Genomic DNA, 24,660 nt, shown 5'->3' with positions numbered 1-24,660 from the left:
CCCCCCCTCCCCGCTCACCCCCATGCCCTGAGCATACCATCATAATGGGCCACATCAAACGCCATTCAGCTCCTCTCCGAGAAACAGAAATGGCAGCGAAAAGAAAAATGATCTGCGACCACTGGCCGTTCCCCGCACCGTACAAAGCGGTGCGCTCGATCACTGCGCGTCTTGTTGCGGTGTCAGTCAGCGCTTTGAGTGCGCGCGACACAAGCGGTATTCTGTTGTTTTGTTGCAAAACTTTTGTGAAAGTTGGCAGAGGCCGATAGGTGTGGCACGTCTGGTGATATTTTGCATGTTTAGGGTTTTCTCTGAAATGTCTTGAGGATGTTTGATGACTGACTGGCTCTTCCCTTCTGGATTAATGAGTTTAAGGTGGGAACATTTTGACATTGTTGCTTTATGACTCACCCGTGTAATCACTAAATCAACCAAAACCTGTTTTATGCTCACAAATGAGATGTAGCAGTTAGCAAACAGGAACTTGTGATTGACTAATTTCTCACAGTTATGAGACGGTACTCGGAATATGCATTTCCCCTTTTCGTTGGCCTTTATTTTCAGTGAAATTAGGCTCATTTTGTTTTGGCCTAAACTTGGTCCTTCCGGCCTGGTGTTTACTCATATCATTAGCTGTTCGAGTTGCAAATGGAAACATTTCCAAATTCGACTGTGTTTGGAAAGAAAATATGCTGAAAAAAATGCCGTCCGGGTGCGCTTTTGCATGCCACAGCGGAAGAAACTGCCAGGCAAATAAGGGCTTTGTCTTATAAAGTATTCATTGTCACCTGGTAACGGCTGCCGTTTATCATTTCACCTGAAATTACAATGAAAACTGATACCTTATCTGGGGGACAAGCACATAGAGAGCAGGCAAAGATGAATGAAGAAGAGAAGGAGGGAAAAAGGAGGGGAGGAAAGGGGAACGGGGGATGGGACATGTAGTTTTTTTTTTTCCCCCCTTCCTCATAATACACAACCAACTGTTCCGAGGATAAGGTTACTTCAACATGTGAGCACTGTTCAATACTGATGTCTTTATGAGACAACTTAAAAAAAAATGCTATACAATAAATGTTACCACCCTGGTATGCTTTTCTTTCTTTTCTTTTTTTTTTTTTGGTAATATTCCTCAAACCTCCTGTTTTCGGGAAAACAAACTCTCATAAAATGAACTTTGATAGTCAAATGTACAGGGTCTTTCCCACAATGTGCGATTAACAACAACCCAACACTTTGTCGATTTTAAAACGGCCGTGCTGTTATCATCAGAATCATGCAAAAGTGTCCGACTGATGTATCTAATGAGCTTGATATTTTCTCTGAGCCTTTGAGTTTTCCCTCCCTCCTCATTTTCATGGAATCGTGGAAGGCTCCTCCCCGAGAGACTTGAAAGGCTAGAAGAGCCCAAAGATGGGAAGGCCAGCCCACTAAGGGGAGGAAAAAAGTGCGCTCAGGTTCCTCCACTGCTGTAATTTCCTATCTGCCTATTCAGACATCGGCAACTGCTTGGTGTGTGCGCGTGTGTACAGGAGCAGAACCGTAGACAGAGACAGAGAGAGAGAGAGAGAGAGAGAGAGAGAGAGAGGCAGGAGGAGCAGGCGAGGAAGGGGCCGGCTCTGTATTCTCTCACCTACCCCCCGTCAAACCACAAGAGGGAGGGGCCAAGCCAACCTGCCAATCAACCTCACTCGTGGCAGCCGGCATTATCTCTGCTACAAACTATTGACAGATTACATGTCAAGGAGTTTAGTACATGATTGAGAGCAAAAAAGGCATTTATTGTCAACTTGTTTTAGTTTTGCTTTTCTCACAGACCAGCTTACATCTGATGATTTTCAAACAGAGTTCAGTAATATTATGAAAGTTACATGCTTGACAGGATTTAACTTCGACTACCCTGAATATGGTAAGTGACCCTCTTTTCTATAACTCTGTGTGTGTGTGTGTCTCCATAGGTGAGTGTTTTCATGTAAAACATGCCTTGAACAGGGAAGTTGATCTTGTTTTAAATGCCGAGGATCGTCGCTGTGAGTTTACTGTACCTTTATTTATAACTGTGTGACAAGCCCCGAGAAGATGGCAGTGTTTAATACGATCACTCCGTCCTGAGTCCTGTGTTTTCTTTTCTCACTTTACACATGCCTCTCAGGAGGGGAAGAATTTAAGTAGAGTATACTTTCATTTTAAACCTGGAAGTGGTCAAGTTTATTTGCTCTGTTATTTAGACACAGCATATCACTTTTACCTTCAGCGATGTTTGAAACTCGTATATCTGTGTTTATTAAAGCAGTCCTGTTTGTGTGAGTACAGGGGATTTTTTTTTTTTTGTTGACGCCGATATTACTTTATGGACGCACCGATGTGGCACAAACATACATAGGCATGTAAAAATATCAGTGAAGTGACTGGCATGGCCTAGGGGGTTGTTGCCAAGGGGACTGAATAAACAAAATGCTGTAGTAACGTTGTTTTGACACTTGTAAGGGCTCGTGAGATCCCTCTCCTTTTTCTTCATTCCTCCGTTTATGGATATTATTATGGAATTGAGATCAGTCATACTGTCCCATCCTGTTTCCTAATTTCTCTCCAAATAATCTGGAGATATTTTAGATATTATTATAAAATCAGAAATTCCATGTTCCTAATATATAAAATATTATTGTTCTAGCATAGTAAGTTTGTGTTGTGTGGTTTGAGTTTGTTGAATTTCTATTTCAGTTGAGTCTTAAATAGAGTTCCTGGAAATTCTTTTTATTTGTTTTTGTTTATATATATATAGTTTTAATTTAGGCCAGAATTATAGTTTATTCACACACTTGTTTGTTTGGCTTTTGATGTGTTTTACTTCATGCTGTTTAGGTGAAGTTTTAGACGTCACTTTGACACTTATTTGATTGTATATTGGATCTGTTTATTTTCAAAATCGATATTTTATCATTTAATAAAAAAAGATTTATTAATAAAAATACTTTTTTACTCATAAATCTAATAATCTTCTTTTTTTTTAGTTTTGAATGTTGTTGGATGTTTAACTAGCCAATAACCGCAATCTATTTGTTTTTGTTTTGTTTTTTAGCTTAAGAAATACACACACACACACACACACACATCAGTGAATTTAAAAAAAAGTAGGTTTTTCATTGCTGAAAAATTAAATCGATAATTTTAGCTTTTTGATGTGATATCTTCATGTCATGTCACCCTCAGGCAAGTTTTTTTTTTTTTTTTTTGACACTAATGAACACTGTTTGTTCTAAAAGATAAAGGAAATTAATTGAAAATAAATGTAATTGTGACTTCTTTTAAAGAACTTTCAAAAGTGATATTTATCAGAAACTTTTCCCTTTTTCAGAAACAGAATCACAATTTTGCTTTCTGTTTTCTTCTTTTTCTAAATGAGACACACCCGGGATTTTAAAAATCGCTGTCATTTCGCTGTGTGCCCTCTCTTCAGATGACTGGAGTTATTTTATTACTCCGGTAGCTTTTTGTTTCTCCTGTGTGAGCGAAAGCAGTTTTAGCCTCTGTCCACTTTGAGCACCTTTACCACTCATCTGCAAAATAGGATCAAATGAGGAGGAAAAATCAACCCAAGGTCTGCAGCCCTCAATAACCTTTATCACAATTTAGCAACAACCGAATCAATTTGATGTCTTAAGCAATAAAAAAGGCTGTTGCTGTCCTAATTCTGCTGCTCTTCGGATGACAGTAAATTTACATTTTTTAATTAAACTAGCTGGAATTTTTATGAGGGGGCTGGGCTATGCTAATGGGAATGTTGTGTGCCGCAGATTAACAGAGTTTTGAAGTACATTTGGAAGGGGAGATATTAAAGGGGGGAGAGGATGCTAGGCATCACATTTAACCCCTTTTATGCTCATTTTTCCTGAGGGACCCCCCGGCAACACCCGAACGCTGAGAGAAAGGCTAGAGCGCTCTTTAGTGAAGGGGTGATCAGTGTTGCCATGTCAACTCATGCATAATCTTTAAATTCTAATCTATAATTGATGACACGCACAGATCGCATATTAGAAAGGTGAGCTCTTTTTAGAAGGACAGCTGAAATTTGTTTTGTATAACATAACTAATTTGAAACGTAATTTGTAGGCTGTCTTTATTTGTATGTAAAGAATGACAAATTAAATTGTACCCCCCCCCCCCCAAAAAAAAAAAAAAAAAATTTAAATATGGCATACAATTTAATTTATGTCATTATTTACATGTAGCTGTATTTATTAAAATTTTGTATTCATATATCGTGCAGTTTACAGAAAATGCAGATTATATCAAGTTAATTACCAAAATTAGAATGAATACTACAGTTTGTTATATAAATATAATTTATAATAATCAGTACAATTCAGATTGATCAGCTGTAGTAAAAGTACTTGCATTCATTTGTTTCATTTCTTATTTGTTTGTCTTGGATGACAGAAAGAGTCTAGCTTGAGTTTGCCGATCAGTCGTCGGCCCCCCCACCGTCAAAAGGAACTTTGTCATCCTAATACCCCAACAGTCCCCCAGCTCACAGTCGGGCAAACGATAACGGAGTCCAATACAGGAACGGATCAATCTCCAGGCATGTGAACGTAATGCGGATGAGGTCTCTCTTCTCCTCTCCTCCTGTGCGTTCATGCAGACACCAGACCCTAATTAAAACTTCAAAACCTTTCTGTCACTTATACACAGTAATGCTCTAATAGATACTGTAAATTGATCACAAATATCCAAAAATATGCTGTTTTTATTTGAATAATTATATACATTTATAAAAAAATTATAATTAATAAAATAAATAGATTATAGTTATTTAAATCATAAAAAAAACACTAGATACAGTTTTCCATAATAATATAAGCAGCAAATATATCTCAGTATTACTTCTTTGTGAATGAGCTGGAAATATTATTTGAGTAATGATATAATTTCCCAAAATGTAATTTCCCTGGCTGTAAGCAAATCCAGTTATAAACATAGAGTTCAGGTGAGTCGTGGTGTCATTTTCAGTAAAACAAAAGTGAACTGTACAAAGAGAGGGGGGGGGGGGGGAAGGTATCGATGCCTCTCAGGTCTTGTGGTTTAAGTTTTGCATCTCGCAAAAAAAGCCTCTCACAGTGTTGCTGCAGTATCTCATACCATCTACCTCACCGTTTGCAACAAATGTGTCACACGATTGAGAATTTCATGATCCGTTGTGCAGACAAAACATTGGGCTTTTGCGTTTTGCCGCATCTGGTTACAAAAAGTTGTGGAAAGATCTTCCTCCTCCATGTGCATGCGGCCTCGCAGAAATGGCTTCACATTTATGATCTTCCACATGAAATTCTAATTTCATGCAGAGTGGGGGAGACAAATAATCTGCGGCAGCTGATACGGCATATAAGAGGGGAAAAGAAGAATATGAAGAAGCAATTAGCACAGTGTGGAAGACTTTAGTCTGTTTGTCTGAAAGCTTGAGCTCCAATGGCCTCGAATGAAATTTGCATGCTCCGCTTATCGGCGCTCCCTTATTATGCCGTCTGAAAGGAAGATTAAGCCGGTACAAAATGTGGCGACTAATCCTTTTAAATGTGGCAGGGGTCTTTAAGGTGCGAACAACCCTGTAGGCAGGTTTAAGGCAGGGTTGTTGTACCGCGAGCCGCCCTGTGACGGCTGAGCGAACGTTACTGGCTTCGTCTTGCAGGAGCGGAGAACATCGTCGCAGTGAAGGGGCCGATCGGCCTGAGCTGATGGATGGCTTGTCTGTGTAGCACCTTATCTCAGACCCAAACAGAGAGGTCACATGGGGTGGGGCCGACGATAAGATTAGAGCGTTTTCTGGTGGTCCTGTGTGAAATCTCGTAACATTCATCTCTTGAAGTTTATCGTGCGAAATTAGCAAGCCCCCCCTCGTCGTTCACTTATTTGCTGTTGGGTTCCCCCCCAATGAAAGACAATACTGCTATTTTTTTTATTTTTTTTTTATTGTCTGAATGATAAGCGAGGGAAATGAACGTCTTCGCTGTTGCCTTTTTTCCTCAGAGATTGTTTGCATTGGAGAGCCACTGAGCTGATATCCTGTCCTCTCTGGTAATTGACTGCAAACAGGGGTGCTTGCGTTCGAAGCCTCCCCTGCCGTGAATCCTCTGGTTGTGTGTGCTTTTGCCTGTGACATTCTATTCACTTGGGTCAGTAGCAGGCAGCAGCAGCAATAATTACAGTCTGTACATGATAAATCTGAAGCCCAGCTGTTGCGCTCTGTCACAGCCTACACACTTAAACCGAGCGGAGAGAGAGAACAAGAGAGAGCAAAAGGGGGCTCAGGAGTTTGCTGTTTGACTGAATTCTTTTTTTTTTTAACTCCGTAACTTGATAGGATTACATGGTTCTTGGACCAACACCTGTTAAGAGGCTGTTAACAGAGCAGTTGGCGGTCTCATGGCTAGAGCTTAGAGCTTTTTCAGACTCTTCTGTGTCCTCTTTTGGGGGTTTCTGTCTTTACAAGAGGGATTTCGGGACTCAAGGCTGTTCTGCTCCGGCCCCAGACTTTTGTTAAGACCAAAGGGAGGGTGTTAAGGTGTCTTTTTAGGTCATACCCTTATTCTATGTGAGAAAGCGGCTTCCTGCTTTTCCACACTGGATAACAGGTGTGGATTTGGCATCCTTAAATGACTTCAACTTGCATTCTAGTTAGACGTAGAGCTAATGAAAATCTTTGCTTTCATTTTTACTTTATTTATTATTTGTTTTGTTTTTATGCAAAATTATTCAATTACATTTATATATATACAGTGGCCCCACGATGTATTTGGAAATTTTATACACAGTTCAACTTGTCTGAATGTCTTAAAAATAAAATAATATATATATATACACACACATTTTTTCAAGCAAAATGTTAATAAAGTTTCAAATGATGAAACAATAATGTAATAATAAGACAAAGTTTTTGGACAATTTTTATGTCCATAATTAAAGGGATGATCTACACCACTCTGCTTGGAAACCTTAAAAAGTAGTTGTGAGAAATGCTCTAGTATTATTTGTTTGCAGATTCCACTTGGTTTTGTTTTTCAATGTATTTCACATTCACAAATTTTAAGTGTCAAAAGGGCCCAAACTGTTTTTGCAGCCAATGTATATTTTTGGACCAACCAACTTACGAAATGAGTCAAACGCTGTACAAGCTATGTGGCAAACAAGTCACCTGATACCAGGCTTGTGTGCTATCATTTATGCAATTTTATGTCCTATGAATCTATTCATACACACAATGAATGAAATGACATATTGGGTTGTTGAAGACAGCCTTCATTAAATAGTGTTCCAGCATGATTTAGATATTTTCCAGCACTGCGCAGACTATGACAAATGCCATGTTACAGCTTGCACAACCAGCAGAAATAGAATGAAAATACCTGTTCAAGTCTGCCCAGAGTTTTCTGAAACTTTTTTTTCTCCTTTATACCATACATTATGCAATCTGTGGTGTAGATCCTTGGTATGTGTGGATTGTCTGAAAGCATAAGGCAAGGTAGGGGAGAGATAGAAAATGCTAATGGCTTGTTTATTTTGCATGTACTCTGCTATCCTTGCATACCATATTTGGATTTTGTTAGTCTCACTTACTGAGCTCAGACCCTTTCAGAGGGGTTCCAACACCTGTCCTGCCTATTGTGCCGGAATTTTCTATATTTGGCTTATAGTTAGACTCATTGGTTGGTACAAAGGGGCAACATTTGTCAAAGTCGAGAGAGCGAGAGAGAGAGATCATCATTCTGCAGTGATATGGAAGACTTGGGCCATGAATAATTCCCAAAAATGTATTTTAGAATTATATATATTATATAAAAGCATATATTTTATCTATAGTTTTACAACATAACTATATTTCTGCAACCAACAGTAATCTTATCTCAAAGAGGAGGGAAGAAATTTTAATAATGGTAATTCAGATGGCTTTGATTGTCTTGATAAGTAATCAGAGTATCATGATAAATAAGGGAACATTATGACTTTAAAGCAGCAGAACACTGATTATTCTGAAAGGGTCGTGTCCATTGGACGCCCATCTGAGCTTCTCTACAGAGTGAAATAACCCGCCCCGGCCCTTAATTGTTTGGAAATATTGGAGGCCCCTTTTCACCTGCGTGTGCGCTCCCCTCTCCCCTGATTCATTTCAGAGACCGTCCTCGGCTGCTGGAAAATGGCGTTAATTTTTTTATTACCTGTTTGACTCTCCAGCCTTATTACTATAGCCCCTTAATGTTCTCCGTAACCGTGGAAACCAGATGAATAAACGTCCGCAAAAGAAAATGAGATGATTAAACAGGTCATCCTTGCAAAACAAATTCGCTTGGTCGAGCGCAATTTGTGTACCAAGCGCCTGTCTTAACAGTTTGCTAACAAGGGGATTGTTTGCAAGGGTAACGGGAAGAGAGAAAAAAAAACTATGGAATAATGATAAACTAGCTCTGAACATGAAATAATCTGTTTAGAAAAAAAAAAAGATAAAATATTATAGTTGGGGAAAAATAGAGCAACTTAATTGTAATAGATTAGCTTAAAAGCCTGTGTGTGTGTGTGAATCTCTGAGTCTTTGACATCTTTTTGCCCATAGAAGGAATTTGCCAATGTGTTTAATGTTCACAAACATGTACATTTGGCTTAAGCGCACACATTACAAATCCTGCAGTATTTGAATGGTTATCTCCTATTTGAGGTACAGACTATACATGCCGGGAGGTATGTGGATAGTATGTGAAGACAGCGAGCAAGATTCATGTCCTAACGGACCGTCTCGTACGGAACACCTCCTGGCTCCGTCTTCGGACCCTTTAAGTTTGAGTGTTTTTTCCTCCGCCCTTCCTCTCTTCCTTTTCTCCCACAGTGGACTTGTTTTGACCCCTTTTATGCATATTTAACATGCAATATTTTATCTCACTGTGATGGTTTGGTTACTCTCATCCCTGTAAATAAGAGACTCGCCTTTGCCGATTTAGATATAAAGATAGGGCAGAATACCAGGCCTGAATTAAAGCTGTGTCTGTGTTCGCATTGAGACCGCTAATGACAAACGGTGGCCATGCCGTGGTGATGTTGTTTATGGAAGTACGCCACTCAAGGGTGTTGGCTGTTTACACTGAAGCGCCACTTTCCCTCATTCTTAAAAAAAAAACCCCCCTCCCGAGTCAAGGGGGTGTGGGTTGGTCCTGGATTTGAGGTCTTTGGGGCGAACTTATGGCACATTTCGAGAGAGTGTTGCTGCCCCAGCAGTGGGGTGTGTGTGGCAGAAACTGAAAAGCACTCGTGCATTATTGATGTTTTAATTTGTGCAAATGCCCAAGTCTTTGTTAAGTGATTATAGCTGTAGAGATAAGAGACAGGTACTTTGGGCAGAAACAAGAGCTGGTGCCCACTTTGTTGGCCTAGTTTAGGTGCATTGATCTACAAGGTTCAGTAAAAAAATTGTCAACGTGTCAAAGATTACAAAAAAAAAAAAAAGAAGAAAAAAAACCTGTTGATCTTTTGTACCTTCTTTTTCTCACCTACACCTCTCCCATTTATGGTACAGTTTTATAGGTCTTTTACATCCCTTATCAAAAATTATTTGATGTAAATATAATAGAACTGACCTGAAAAGCCCCATAAGCAAATATCGTGTGTGTCACGCCAGCAGCTGACCTTGGGAAAGAATGCAAAGTTATAATACCTCTCGCTAGAACAACAAACCCATAAAATAATGCTACACAAAGTGAGCTGGTTTAGGTAAATACGAGTGGAGGACTTCGCTTTTTTCAAACCGTGATTAACAGGAACATGAGATCATAAAGTTTTCCATGACGTGTCTCATTGCTGTTGGAACTGGCAGACGGTTTGTGCTAGCTGTATCAAATAGAGTGAATCGACAGGAAAAGTGAAATAGTTCAATTATGCTTTCATACAAAGCACATGCACAAGTGCGAAGTCGCTTTTTCAAATGAGAGTTATCACGTCGTCAATAATGCTGGAGGCTGTTCATGTTTGTTTTGTTTGTTTTTTTTTTTTGTTTTCAGAAAAGGTGTGTGCCTATTAAAGAACAGACTGTATACTGTTATTAAATATATTGAAATATTTCAATTATCCTTATAATGTCTTAGATATGTTCAGGCATTGCAGATATTTTAAGATTATATTTTCAGTGCTGTTCTGCACACACATTAAAATGGAAATTATTATACAATACAATAGATTGTTATATATATATATATATATATATATATATATAGTCATCAGTTGAGATAATTGAATTTCAGATAATCAGATAAATGTAGGCCTTTGCGTGTGTGTTTTTTTATTTTTATTTTTTATGAACAATTGACATCAATTGAGGATGTCCCCCGCTATTTCCAAATAAAGGTTTTGTCAGTTTTATCTAACTTCTGTATTCACTGACATCATATCCAGCACATTTAAAGCCTGTTCCCCGCATACAGCCTGTCATCCTGTAGAAATGAATCAATGTGCAGTTTGCTCTCGTCGGCCGCTGCATCAATGAGGTCGAGAGAAACAAGCGTATGGCTGAAAGCTCCTGCAGCTTTAACAGGGAGCCTGTCTTTCATCCTGATCCACACACTCTGACACTCTTATAGACGCAGCGCTGGTGGCTACTTTCACTTACCACGCTTGAAAGGCACTGGCCACGTCCCATTTGTGCTGAAATCTGCATTAAATCTGTCTCATGAGGCCACTGGCTTAGTGTGGGAATTGAAAAGATATGATGTCTCAGGTGGGGTGAGAGAAGGGAACATGTCAGTTCTGAAATTTTGGGTTTCGATCTGACGATTTGAAAACAGAACAAAATGTCCTTCAAACTAAATAGGTACTTGAACCGATAGGGCTAAAATGAGTGTGCAGTAATAGACTTTATGATATTTGAAAGCAGTATTTTGCAGAAGTAAAAGAAATCTCCCCTCCCTGGGGTGAAAGCCGAGCCCGCGTAGGAAAGTGAGCCTCTATTTTAACGTGTTTCGCTGTGACAGATGACATTTAGCCCATCTATTGGATCGCATGTCTCACATTATCTCTTATTTCACTAAACCCAGGCTTAATTAATAATTGATGCAAATGATATAATACCACTAATAGAGAAGAGACACATTAAGAATCAAGAATTAATTTCCTGTAAAATAATAATAAATTTGCAGAAAAGATTTAAAAAAAAAAAAATTAAATGTAGAATATTTAGCAGTTTCATGCAAGTTTTGGCCACATGTTCGTGCTTGGTGGAAACTTGATTCACTTCTGGTAAGCAGGCACTGTATATTTTCAGCCTGAAATGTATACTGTATGTGGTGTGCATGTTGAGGCAGTAAAGGTTTTATTTGGTTCCTGTGCACCTAGAATATTCTGCGCTTTCTCAGCGGCTCACAATGTGCTGTAATTAACATTTCAGCAGACTTATATCACTTTGCCTGTATTTTGTAATCAGCAAAGGTTTTCTGAGGTGAAAATACTGACATATCCCAATAATTAGAGACTGAAGTACACTTTTTATGATGTGCATATTTCCCAACCAGGAACTGCATGGGCGAGAAAAGGGCTGAAGCGAGAGAAAAGGTTGAAGAAAAGAAAACAACTCGCATGTTTTGGCAAGTTGTTTTACATATCAACATTTTTTTTTTCTCCTCCCTCAATGCGCTTCGAAATTAGTTCTCTGTCAGTGGTGAGCTGCCATACAGAAGATGCATTAAAAGTGCCATAACCCGGCCAGGCTAAAATCAATTGGAATGGATAGTTAAGCTGGCGCTAAAAATCAATGAGCAATTCATGTCCTTGATCATACTGTGTCATTTCTCTCAATGTTAGTGCTCAAAGCTTAGCGATGCACAACCAGCCCTCCCCTTGCACGTCACAATGCATATGCATCCATATTTCTTTATTTGTGTTCTAAATTTGTGCATATTTCCGTCGCAATACCTGATTTTGCAAGCCATGTGCACGGTTTGTGCTGGCCCCTGCCATGCGTAGGAAGAATATCCCGAGTAAGAGAAACCTTATCTGGACAATCTGGGCTGAACTGGAAGAGTTGCTATCTCAATCAAACACTTAAAAATAGCTGAGGGTCAAATTTCAATGATCATAGTCTTCTTGGCCTCTCAAAATGTTGCAATCAATTTGCATGGAATACCAAGCAATGGGAAGGCTACCCATCCGCAGGTCCCGTAATGGAGGGCTGGGGGCAGGGACAGATTAGGAAGATGAAAAGTCAGTGTTTCAAAATAGTCATTTTGTCCTTATTAATGCCATTAGTGTAACAGTCAGCATGCATCAAATCAAAGGAGGAGAGGAGTAGCTCAGTCCCTTGTCTCGGCACTGTGACGGGACTGTGTCGAGAGCGATTTGAGCGTTTTGTGTTGACGGGTGATGGCCTATTCTTTGTAGCCTTTTCTAAACAATGCCGTACTATATCTGTAGTTTTTGGTCCTGTAAAGCTTGCAACACCAAAGTCAAGAGTTTGATTCGCAGGGAAGGCAAGAACTGATGTATAAAAGGTTTAAAATGTAGTCACTTTGGATAAAATGTCGAATTGTTTAGATATCACTAAATAACTTATTTTTGACCCGAACCTGCAAGGGGGAAAGCCCAGCAATCTCTTAAAAATCTAGATTTGGTGTAGTAGAAACAATTTTCACTCACCAATGTCCTTTAAATTTCACAAATGGCCTAATTACAAAGAAACTGCAAGTAGTGAATTGAATTCATTTTTAAGTAGCAAGACTGAAGTACACTCTAAAAAATGCTGGGTTGTTTTAACCCAACTTTGGGTCAAATATGGACTAACCCAGCCGTTGGGTTTAATTTTTACATTACATTTTTAACCCAACATTTCAGGTTTGTCCATATTTGACCCAAAATTGGGTTAAAACAACCCAGCATTTTTTAGAGTGTATTATATTCTTGTACTATATACACCATAATCATATTCTAAAATCAAGCAATTCATCGTTTTTTAGATTTTGGATTGACTGAATGTGAAAATCTGGGATTACGGCACAAAATGATATCATTCACATCATCAGTCGTGTAATTATCATGCGAGAACGAGTGCAAAATGAAGGGACGCGAATGGACAGTCATCCACGACGGTTATGTGCCGCTGTTAATAACGCAGGCCTGTTATTGTGTTATTGAACACAGTTGTGATAAAAGATGACTACAAATGACATTTCTGGGTCCAAGACCCGATGGAATCGATGTCTGTTAACAGGCTTGTGTGAGAAATCTTAAAGCCACCTCCTCCCGTTCAGCATTTGGCATGTGACTACAGATATTTCCCCCCACTTTTCTGTTGGTATAATTTGTTACGTGTTTGTGTAGCCTTTCAGGGAGCAGTTGTTTGGCACAACAGGTGTGGCTCTTGTGCCTTTTTTTCTGACTAATGTTGCAAAGGGCACTCAGTCATAGGGTGAATGCCTCAGATTTAAAGCAAGGGCCTTCAAACCAGTTGTCTTCTGCGATAGAAAAAGCTGGTGAGTCCACATGGGCAGTTGGCTCCTAGAGGTGAGATGTACTGGAGCAGCTGGGTCTTTTTTTGAAGGGGAGGATATTTTTTCCCCTTGTTTCCAATAAAGCATAAATGAATGTTTGTAGCAGCCAACTGAGGCCGTGGAGTGCGCATGCCAGAGCCGGAGTGGTGTAGTTGTGTCTTCTAGGGGCCACATATATTGTCAGGCTCTCAGAAAAACAAATGACTGATAAGTAATATTTCTTATTGTTAGTGGTATCTTTTCAGACATTCCTTCTGTGGAACACAAAAGAAGATATTTTTTTGGAAAAAGGTGTTTGCTCATACTACAAAGGTCAATGGGGTCCAAAACAACAATGGTCCCCATTGACTTTCATTATGTTAACAGAAAAATACTGAGAAATTTTTCAGAAATATATGTCTTCAAAGAAGAATGCAAGTCATACAGGTTTAGAAGAACGACATTAATGACATTTTTGGGTGAACTGTCCCTTTAAATATGTTAACAGCCATTTTACCCCTGTAATGTGATGCATTTTCGAACGAAACAAGACAGTCTATAAGGGAAAAAAAGTAGATTTTGACCATTAAGAAGTGATTAGGTGAAAAATATATACTTGGCCTTAGTGATGTCATCAGTCAAGCAAGTCGTTTGCAAGTTACAATAACTGGATTAAGAAAGTACATTGTATTTTCATGTCGCATTTATATTTTTTAAGTTTTCGTCTCTTTCAGTGTAACTCCAACAGGTTAAGTACGAATTCCTGTATTTCTTTTCGGAAAACACCTCTTAGTAGCTTCATGTTTGCTTCACCGCTGTCCCTCTTTTGCTCTCTCTCTCTTTCTCTCACTCACTCACTCACTCCCTCTCTCTCTCTCTCTCTCAATCCATCTGCATCATGTCGATCTGTCAGGCTGCCAGTGTCTGTTCCAATTAGATTCCACTTAATACACGTAACCTCGATTAACACGCAATCAAGCTCAGATAAATCACATCCTTTAAGTCTCCCCCTCCGCCTCAGTACGGTTGCTGTGCATCACCCTATTTTCTCTGTGAGCACATACACCGTTTCAGTTTCTATAAAGCCAAATTTGATACTAGCGTCTTGGAAAGCTTTTTTTTCGAGTTTGCTCTGTGAAGATATACGTCTAAGTTGGCATCGGACATTTATCTTTCAGGGAAATGCATTTTCTGTTTCGTTTCAGATTCAAAAAGCTGATTGACGTGGGATGCATACCAAAAGAAAATGTTTGGAGAATTACGTATGTGCGAGAGTTGATAATTCAAACCATTTATGAGCCAAAAAGAAAAAACAAACAAAAGAAATAAAAACAAAACAACCCAAGGCAATAGAAACGCCTGTGCTGCACTCTAAAGTCTGGCTTTATGTCTCGCTTTATTAATCACGCTAAAAGTGCTAACATTGACATGTTTAACAGATTAGAGTTTTAATAACACGCCGGGTTAAAGTGCTGGCGCATCGGAGAAGATATCCTGTCTGACTTGAGCCTTGCGCCTCCCATCCCTCTGCCGATGATAAACAGGGGCCGGGTGGAGGCCTTCCCCCGTGGGGGACGAGCCGGTGGATTAGGACCTCACCTCCACATCACGTACTGCTGGAGAGCTGCTCATTATTAACTTCCACTACAGGGAGCCGCTGCCCTCGACCCAGCAGACTCACAACTCAGGCCGTAGCCCCTGAATGTAGTGAGATTATCGACGTATACATATAAATACCTGACTGGTTTCGTAGAGGTGCCACACTAAAGTGGCGGTGAGTTTCTTTAGGTGTAGGTGGACAATGCCTGCTAGCCTGCGCTGCGTGAATAGAGCCGGGATTTAAAATAAATTAAGCTATGAGAAAGGCTCAGGTTGATCCTTTTCTTATCTCTACTGCTGAGTTGTCAGCTCCAAGCCTTTTATGGGACTTTGGTAAAGCCCATGTGCACAAGAATAGGGACAAGTGCCTTAGATTTAGCATTCCTGCATTAGCATTTGGAAAAACAAGCTGTTTATAAAAGGCAAATACATTGAAGCCGTGTGCCATGGAAAAGGGAGTCCTGTCCCTTTAAAAAAAAAGTTTTCTCTCAAAGTCCAGATCGTCTTCCCCCCCCCTCTCATCGCTCCCAGAGAGAAATAGGGAATAACGCTGATGAGTTTTAGCAGCTTCAGCCAGGCGATGGGCGAATATAATAAGTGTTTTCGCAGACGTCACCCGTGATTATCTCATCGAGGCGTTTTGGGTGAATGTGGTGGATTTAGAGGCTCCTCTATTGTGCTGACATCATCACTCTTTAACAAGCTCCATTAAATCACGGCTAAAATCATCCGAAACTCTCACGAACAATGAGTGTCTGGGAAATTTAAAGGGAAAGCCTCTGGTTTAAACTTGTTATTTTTTTCCTTGTGTGTTTGTTTTGTGTGACATAGCATGTCTTACATTGTAGAATGAGGGAATTGGGGCAAATTCCCTTTCTCATTAAATAATTGGATAAAGGGAAAACACAGTTTTTCTATGTATGTGCAGTCAGATGAACAATGAGAGGACAGTTCTTCAGTCCATTGTTTATGTTTCTGTCTTTATGCAGTTTTGTGCGCGTAATGAATGTGCCTTTGTGCTTTTATTTTGCAGCGTGTGGTGTCACTGCATGATTTGAATGTAATCATATTTTATAATCTTTCTTTGGAATAACAATTATCTCTCCACACGCCATGTCCCACAATCTTACAATAATATAATACAAATTAATAACTTTGGTATCTTTGGTAGTTTTTCGGCTCCCTTTTTTTTTTAGGAACAATGATGATTTTAAAAAAAATAAACATTTTAATTCACTAATTAAATGTATAATATTTAATATATAAATTCTATTTCTTTATTTATATCTTTTAAAATGTTAATATGTTATTTACATAAAGATGCATATTGCATGTAAACTCTGCATGGATATATAATACTCAGTGAAGCCAGTGACAGACAGGCAGGTTATTTAGCTCCGCTAAAGTGGACTGGTGGTCCATGATCAGGGCACTGCTCCCACTTGCTGTTCTGCTGGTACGAGTGACCCCAGTTAGAGGAGGAGCACAGTAGAGGTGCAGCGGAGCTGTTTAAATAGGCTCAGCGTGGGCAGCGTGGAGCGATGTGACAGAATTAGCTAAGCACAAGTGAGCATGGCTGGTAGAGAAGCACTGCTGGCGCTCTGAAGGATGCAGAACTGCTGCTCAACACCAGCCAGCCAACAGAGACCCAGTGCTCCCCCCCTCCTTAAGGGTTGTCCCTCATCACTGTATCCTTATATTAGAGGTGAAAAGTTAAAAAAAAGTTCCCATTTTACTTCTGTATTGTGGCATATTTATGAGCAAAACAGAATCTAAATGCTGCTTTTATCCATCTGGAATTGACTGGCCTATGCAAAGAGTTTTTTTTTTCAAGGCATTAGAAGGGTGGTGTTGGGAAAATAAATTGTGATAATTATGATTGAAAACTTAAAAGAAAACATTTAAATGCACAGATGAATTAGTACAGACACACACTGTAAAAATGAATATGCTTTATCTAATCAATAGAATTGTGGCAACAGTTGTTACAAGCAATATTATTAATTACATTTAACAAATTAGAATTGAGTACTAATTAAACAAATTATTTAAACTGAGTAAAGTTTACACCAGCAAAAATATCTCACTAACAGACAGACGTCAAAGATTAATTAAGAACTCTTTATTTTATGTTACCAACATTGAAGACACCTGAGAGAACCTAATTTTAAAACAAACACTGATCACCATAATGGTGACTTCAATTTATGTTTTTTTGTTGTTGTTGTAAGTTTTACTCATTTTAAGTGGTTAAATTTTAAGGAATTAATTTGATTAATTATTACTCAATTCTAATTTGTTAAATGTAATTAATAATATTGCTTGTAATCTTTTGCCACAATTGTTTTGATTAGATAAAGCATATTCATTTTTACAGTGCATTTATTATTATGCAAATGTTATTTAAAAAATTGGGCAATATTGACTTGAGTAAATGTGAATTTGGAAATTGATCTTATTAAATTTACCCCAAAATGTAGAGATTTGGATAATTACCAGTTATATACAGTAAAACAGGATCGAGGGGTACAGGTCTGAGTTTTATGTTCCAGTCAGGATGGCCAAACAAGAGACAATTACAGCTTCACTGGCCCAATTCACGAACATTTTGAAATTAAAAACCCTGCAAATATGTATTTTCCAAACTCACATTCTCTCTGCCTCATCACCAGCGAGAGGCGAGCAGCTGAAAGATAATATGTTTAGTGTACAGACAACAGATCAAAGCTCGTCCCCAGTTAGTGAGTGTTTGCGGCTTTGTATGCGTGTGGTCAAGGAAAGTGGGGGCAAACAAAACAACGTGCCGTGTGAGAGTCAGCACTTTGTGTGTCTCTATGTGTGTTTGGATATCAGGGTTGAGTAGTGATGCTTTCCCCAAGCATCACCACTCGTCCAAAGCACCAGCGAGGGCCTGCTTTGATTTTGTCATTATTACAGGGCCCTAGTTATTTGAGCAGGGCTGGGGGTAGATTCCATAGCCAGCCCACTAACTGTGTCTGCATGTCCTTAATTCCTGTTGATGTGCAGGCCTTGGGCACTGAGTGTGATGGAGAGGACGCGTCACCAGTGGAAATTATTGTTTGGCCTCTGAATTTCACGTCGAAACCACGGTAGTTGATGGCCGCCTGTGTGGCCCCTTCCGAAAAGGCCAAGAAGAGACCCAGGGTTGGTCCATCGCCGTCTTAATCCGTCACCTGGCACCTATTCAAAAAATGGTGTCATAACTTCTCAGTTTCCTTACATTTAACTTTTAGCAATCATTTTTGCTAATTTCACGTTAGTTCATTCATTTATATTCTTCTTATTATTTGCAATGGGACTTTCTGCATCGATTGTATTATACAAGAGTTGTTTGTTTCGATATGAGGAAGATTTTTTTGTTCCTGTTTGAAGAGTATGTTTTGGTCAAAGATTTTTGCACATATTCAGTGATTGTCAGTAGGGAAGTTAGGGAACAAGAAGTGAAAACTTGAAAAATGACTGATTTTACTGAACTTTTCTATACTGGCTTGTTAAAGCATTTATATCATTTGATAGACACTACTGTTCGGTAAGATGTTTTGTTTTTGAAAGAAGTCTTGTATGACTCACCCTCTCACCAAAGCTGCATTTATTCTGAACAAAATACATATTATTAAAATTCAAGATATGTATTCATGACATGATGGCAAAGCTGAATTTTCAACATCATCACTTCAGTCTTCAGTCACATGATCCTTCAGAATCATTCTAATATGCTGATTTGGTGCTCAAGAAACATTTCTTATTATTATCAATTTTCAAAAAAGCTTAAAATATTGTGTAAAACAGATACGTGTTTTTTTTTTTCAGGATTCTTTGTTAAATATAGTATTTAAACTTAACCGTACTGCAAATAACATAATGCATCTTACCACAGTGTATAAAAAAGTGTGAGAATCACCTGTAAAATGTTAAAAGATTTAATTTTTGCAAATTGTTTTTGCGTGTGTATTTTTAAGTAAAAAATATTTCAATTGATAAAAATACATCTCAAGACCCCATCAATCTGTAGGCATCTTATTTAAATACCCTCTAAGAAAGGTCAGGTGAACCTGCAATCAATATCATTATACAGGACTTCCCATTAGTCGACTAGTTTTACAGGCAACCCACTGTCTGATCAGCTTTGAAAGTTAGTTTTGGACATCCCTACCTCTTTTCTCCTGTAACACTAAACATGTTTATGATTAGAGAGAGAGAGAGACAGGGCAGGGGAGAGTGAGATAGAGTGAAGGGAAAGAAAAAAAAAACAATCTCATCAGGCGAGAGGCCGTTTGCTTAGCAAGAGCTGACAGTCTTTGTGTATGTAAATGAAGAATTTAGACTAATGGAGTTGAACCATTTCTAATTTTGTGATGGCAAGAGGATTTTGATTGAAAGTAATTAAGCAAGCTAGCTGTAAAATTAATTAAAGCAAAAGGAGGGGGGATTTTTATTGGATTGGATAGCGATATAGCTGCTGTCAGGCAGGGGGACAAATGGGGGTGACCTGGATTCTCTGCCCTCCCTCCTCCCACTTGAGACTTTTATGTCACTTTAATCTCCTTAGAGCGGCTGGTGTGCATTTGTTCGAAATAATCAAGGAAATATGGTCAGAAATTGTCAGCTTTCAGATCTAATTTACCTGACAGCCTCGCGAGCACGTACGCGCGAATCTGACCGCGGTGGTGCGTATGCCTGCGCGTGAGGTTTCCCGTCTCCCCCTCGTCCCTCTCTTCAGCTTTGTGGAAAATGATTTTGACAGTTTTGAGACATCTTGACTCCTTGTTGAAAAAAAAAAAGTGACAAGGAACTTGGTCCGGTTGAGATGAACCCTTCAATGAGCCAACGCATCAGGGCTGAGACTAACTGTGTATTAGTACATGAAGTGTGCACTTAAGTTAGACATTTAATTTCACTTATTAAGTGTCCTAAACTATATAAAACAATTATATACATTTATTGTAATACGGTAAGATCAATTCATCTCATGAACCCAAGAAAGACCCGGGGGGTGCAGGTGAAAAGCAGGCGTAGGGTCCCAGTGAGGCTGGGGTCTCTAACGGGATTAAACCGCTCTGAAAACTGAAAACACTCCCTCATCCTTGTCCCCCAAGAGCCCCCTCCCGGCCCCGTTTATCAATTAATATAATAAAAGGTGGAACAAAGAGCTTCCCCCCTCTCCGTAATTAAACTTGTCCATCTCTGGAGGACCGTCACAGCGAGGACCCTCCATAAAAAGTGGCCAGGATCGTCAAATCCCAGCGTGAGTTGCAGAGATGGGAGCTGATGTGTGGCCTACACTTGTAGTGAAAGAGCGCTCCCTATGTATGCCATTACCTTTGAGTGGAGGGTGATATTAACCCCATCGGTTGCCCACTAAACCCCTCTATTATGACATCATGTTTTCGCCGGTACCTTCCGTCACAAGCTCTCAGCTCCTTATCTCTCCTGTCACCATATGTGCGAGGCTGTTAACAAACCTGTACTCAGAATGGAGAATATCAGGCGCTTTGGATAAGAGAGAGGGAGAGAGCGAGAGAGAGAGAGCCCGGGTAGACGCGCGCTTTCACAGCCAGCAGAGCTTTTGATAGAAATTAGTTTCACACAATATGCAAATTCCTGCAATTGAAAAAGGGGCTCTTTAAGTGACAGGTTGATATGTGATTAAACGACAATTAGAGCGCTGGAAATAAGCGACGTCGGCAGGTCAAGTGCTGAGCTGCTGAGCTGAAAGGTAGCAGACTATTGAGGTAACAGTCATGGGGGAGGCCAGGAACGGGACCCAAAACAAATTAGCTGCTAAAAGAAAAATGTTGGCACAGCTTGTCAATAAATGTGTAAGAGAGGGAAAAGCACAGAAATGTGAGCATGATAGACTGTTCTGGCTGGTTGATAGATTTTGCTAGGTCATTGCTTGGGCTTTGTGAGTGTTTGCTTGGGATGGCTAGATGGTTGCTAGACATTCTGACTGGGATCTACTGGGTGGACCCTATAGGGGTGTTCCGTGTGGTTGCTTATTGTGGCAAGCCAAAAGAGCCCTTCCCCAAATCTCTAGAATAAATCTCTATAAAAGCGAGACGGTTTTAGGTATCATTCGTGTTTGAAGCAAGTTATGCGTTGATGTTTAATACTCAAGCTTTGAGGCTTGTTCAAATATAAATGATTGAAAAGCGATGTTTGTCTTAATAGGCACCACTAACTAAAAGTAAGGTGAGGATGTTATTTTGTGTGCTCATATATGCAGATTTGTTTGTCCTTTTGACTGTATCCATGCAAGTTGACACCAACACAATCCTTCTGCTATTAATAGTGTACTTTTTTTCTCTCTCATCGATTTGGGCCTAATTGGCTACGTCCCCCACCCCTCCCCCCCATACTAGCCATTGCTCCCCTACGGTGGGACTTAAAACTATGTGATGGAAGGATTGCCTTTCTCTCCAAGAAGGACATGAAAGGCCCATGGCCTGTCCTGGCACCAGATGGCTGTGGCCTCTAATCCCCTTTGATGCTGCGGTGGGCAGTTGCTCCTGAACATCTCTTGCAAAGCCATGAAAACTTGAGCTACTTTTCCTCTAACTGACCCCAATTGTCAAGGAGCCGGCAGCTGTCAGACTTGGTTAGCTGTGCCTTAACTGAGACTGAAGGGCACAGGTTGCTCTCTCTCTCTTTCTCTCTCTTTCTCCCTCTCTCTGGCTTCCTGTTTTCTGTCTGTCGTTTTTTTGTGTATTCCAAGGGTACAGTATGACTACGGATGCGCATGGGCAGCACATTCACAGATCTTTTGCAGGTAGAAAGATCCCAGATGGTTCGTGTTGCACTAAGAGGCTTAAATTTCATCACGGCTCACCTTAATTATCAGAATTACAAGCAGCTCAGTTTGTATTTCCCCCCGAAATGTTAAACCTTTTTTTTTGTTGTTGATGTAATGTTGATTTTAAATAAATTGCATTGTCCTAGAAAACTGTTATTTGGGTAGTATGCGTTTTATAACAAGCTTTAGCATCTAATGGAGTATTTAAGTTCGCAGAGCTGTCCATTTGACAAGATACAGAATGTCTTTTCTCTCAACCATTCAACCATAAATGAGCACATATAAGTCAAGGCTTGACCATCAACACCACATTAGTTCATTGTGGCCTATCAAGAAATTACTCGGATAGATTGAAAGTGAGGTAAAAGGAGAGCCACCCCCCACACCCCCTCCAAACAGTTGTAGCCCTAAAGAATAGACTTGTACTAAACAGCTTTGATTAAATTAAAATCACTCACACAAATGTTGGAGTGTGTTGGCACTGTTATCACCTCGGGTTCTTATTAATTCGGCACCGCAAATAGATTCAAAACCCTTGTCTTTTTCGTCGTCTCCCTTCCAGTCAGCTCTCTGATGTTAATTAGAGGAGGAAAAAGATGCACTAAAAGCTCAGTTGTTATATTTGGTTGAATTCTGGCAGCTTTTTCAAATTGCGCATGTTAACATGCCACCGGCGGCTCGCCATCTGGGTGCATTTACGAAAAATGCTTCCGTGATGGGATTGTTTCGGGAACACTTGCCATAATCATTGGTCATATTAGCTTTCGCTGATGTTTACAGCAGATCTTGCGCATGGTGCGAATTTGCTAGCACCTGATCTTGAATAGATAGGCTTGATGCTGAGTCGTGTGCAGGACTATTTCAAGACTGAAATGCGATTGTTTTAATACCTTAATCCACCTGTCCTTGGCATTCGGGATTTTGAAGAACTCTCCTGGTAATTTCAGTGGCCTCCATTTAAACTGGGCCATTTCATTCTGACCTCTTCGGCTGATCCCTTCTTTCTCCTCCAGCCTCTTTACGTCACAGTTTTAATGTGTCAAAATGACAATTTATCACCCGACTGACCTATTTGAACAGTGTCGCTGCAAGTTGACCAATCAGAATCAGCCGGATTCATAACCCCAAAACAAATATTTCCTCTTAATTAAGAGTGTCCCTCTTGTGTCTTCCCACACACAAAATCATTATACAGCAGTGATTTGACTACTTGGCAGGAAATATATCACTCTTGACTGCATGTTAATCTGTTAGGGCCTGGTTGTCAAACGAGAATGGGGGGCACCAGCAGTGACGCTTTCTCCGTGCATTGATAGCCCCCTAAGGGACAGTTAACCCTCAAATTTCCCCTGTCTGGCCTGGCTCTCCGGGTGGGCATTGGCACTGAGTGTGGTTGGGGAGGGGGAGGGGTGATTGTAATGCTTGTTGATAGTTTCCGAGATTTTTTTTTATTTGTGACGGATCCTCATTAAGTGCAAATCTCAATAGCGAGCTGGCACTTTAGGATCTAAAGGAAGTTCAAGCAGGAAAGAGTGCATTAGATACACATCCCTTCTGTCCTGTATCTGTTTTCCTGATCGAATGTACTTTGCGATGAATTGAAAATAGGAGTCAGTAATTATGCATTTGAATTATTTAACTGGGTCCTTCTTCAATTGTGCTTTTTAAAGCCTCTCTGCCTGGACATGATGCTTTATCGCTCTGTTAGTCTGGACAAGCTTTAACCAGACCTCTATGCTTCCATCAGTCCGTCTCTACTTCACTGGGCTGTAATGCTCATTCCTTTAACATCACAGGGTTTCTTTCTTTCTTTCTTTCTTAAAAAAGAAATGTATTTATATTTATTAAATGTATTTTATTAAATATATTTTATAGAAACGTATACATTTATTTATTTACTTCTCACTCTGTACATTTGTGAAACAAATCAGGGAATATTGGGATTTCCATGCCTGTAACGTTTATTAAATTTCTTTAATAAAGAAAGTGTTTATATATATATATATATATATATATATATATATATAAAATATTTGTATTCTTTTACATTTTTAAATATTTTTACATTTAATTGTGTAATATATTTAATTATTTGATGTTTTTAGAGGTAAACGTGTATATATATATATACGTATGTTGCTGATACATACATACATACATACATATATATATATATATATATATATATATATATATATTATGATGTCTAGCTCTACATTGTTCCATTTGGCATAGAAATTGTTTTTTGTTAGTGCAACCTTTATATTATTATTATTACATTAGTTTATTATTATTATTAATCTTTTTGTGTGTGTGTTTTTCATAAATTTGTATCTTTTATCATTTTATAAATAATATAGATTTTTTTTACTTTATTATTTCACTCAGTAATCACAAACTGGGGAAGTTATGTAAATTCATTGGACTGAATGTGTGGAATGTACATTACTGTGACTGGTTTGTGTGCTTATTTGTGTGTGCGTCACATTTAGGCAACAGATCATTTTAATTAGAAGATGCATTGATTGACATGATGGCTCTGGGCGCAGAGACAGGGATATCCAACAAATACTGTGGTCACGCTGACCTTGTTAAAGACAGACATAAAGCCTTATTTCAAACGAAAAATGTTAGGAGCTACAACCATTATCATTGTCCTATATTTTCCTAAAATTCAGCATTTTCAAATCAATCTTAATATTATTATACAATTAAAAATGAATCAAAAATATTGAAATATAAAAGAACAATGTGTTA

At 39.2% G+C, this 24,660-nt stretch overlaps 1 protein-coding gene across 1 annotated transcript in view; it reads left to right on the top strand.

The window, feature by feature from the left end:
* Positions 1-1,518: 1,518 nt before the first annotated feature.
* LOC120463709 (zinc finger protein castor homolog 1) overlaps positions 1,519-24,660 on the top strand; it is an 80,805-nt gene continuing 57,663 nt past the window's right edge. The window contains exon 1 of the mRNA XM_039652999.2: positions 1,519-1,909. Coding sequence (XP_039508933.2) covers positions 1,861-1,909 — 49 coding nt within the window. The 5' untranslated portion in view covers positions 1,519-1,860. The remainder of the gene's footprint in view (positions 1,910-24,660) is intronic.

The sequence above is a fragment of the Pimephales promelas genome, chromosome 20 (genome assembly GCF_988280905.1).
Source record: "Pimephales promelas chromosome 20, fPimPro1.hap1.1, whole genome shotgun sequence".
Classification (NCBI taxonomy): domain Eukaryota; kingdom Metazoa; phylum Chordata; class Actinopteri; order Cypriniformes; family Leuciscidae; genus Pimephales; species Pimephales promelas.
This window is presented reverse-complemented; position numbering and strand designations above follow the sequence as displayed.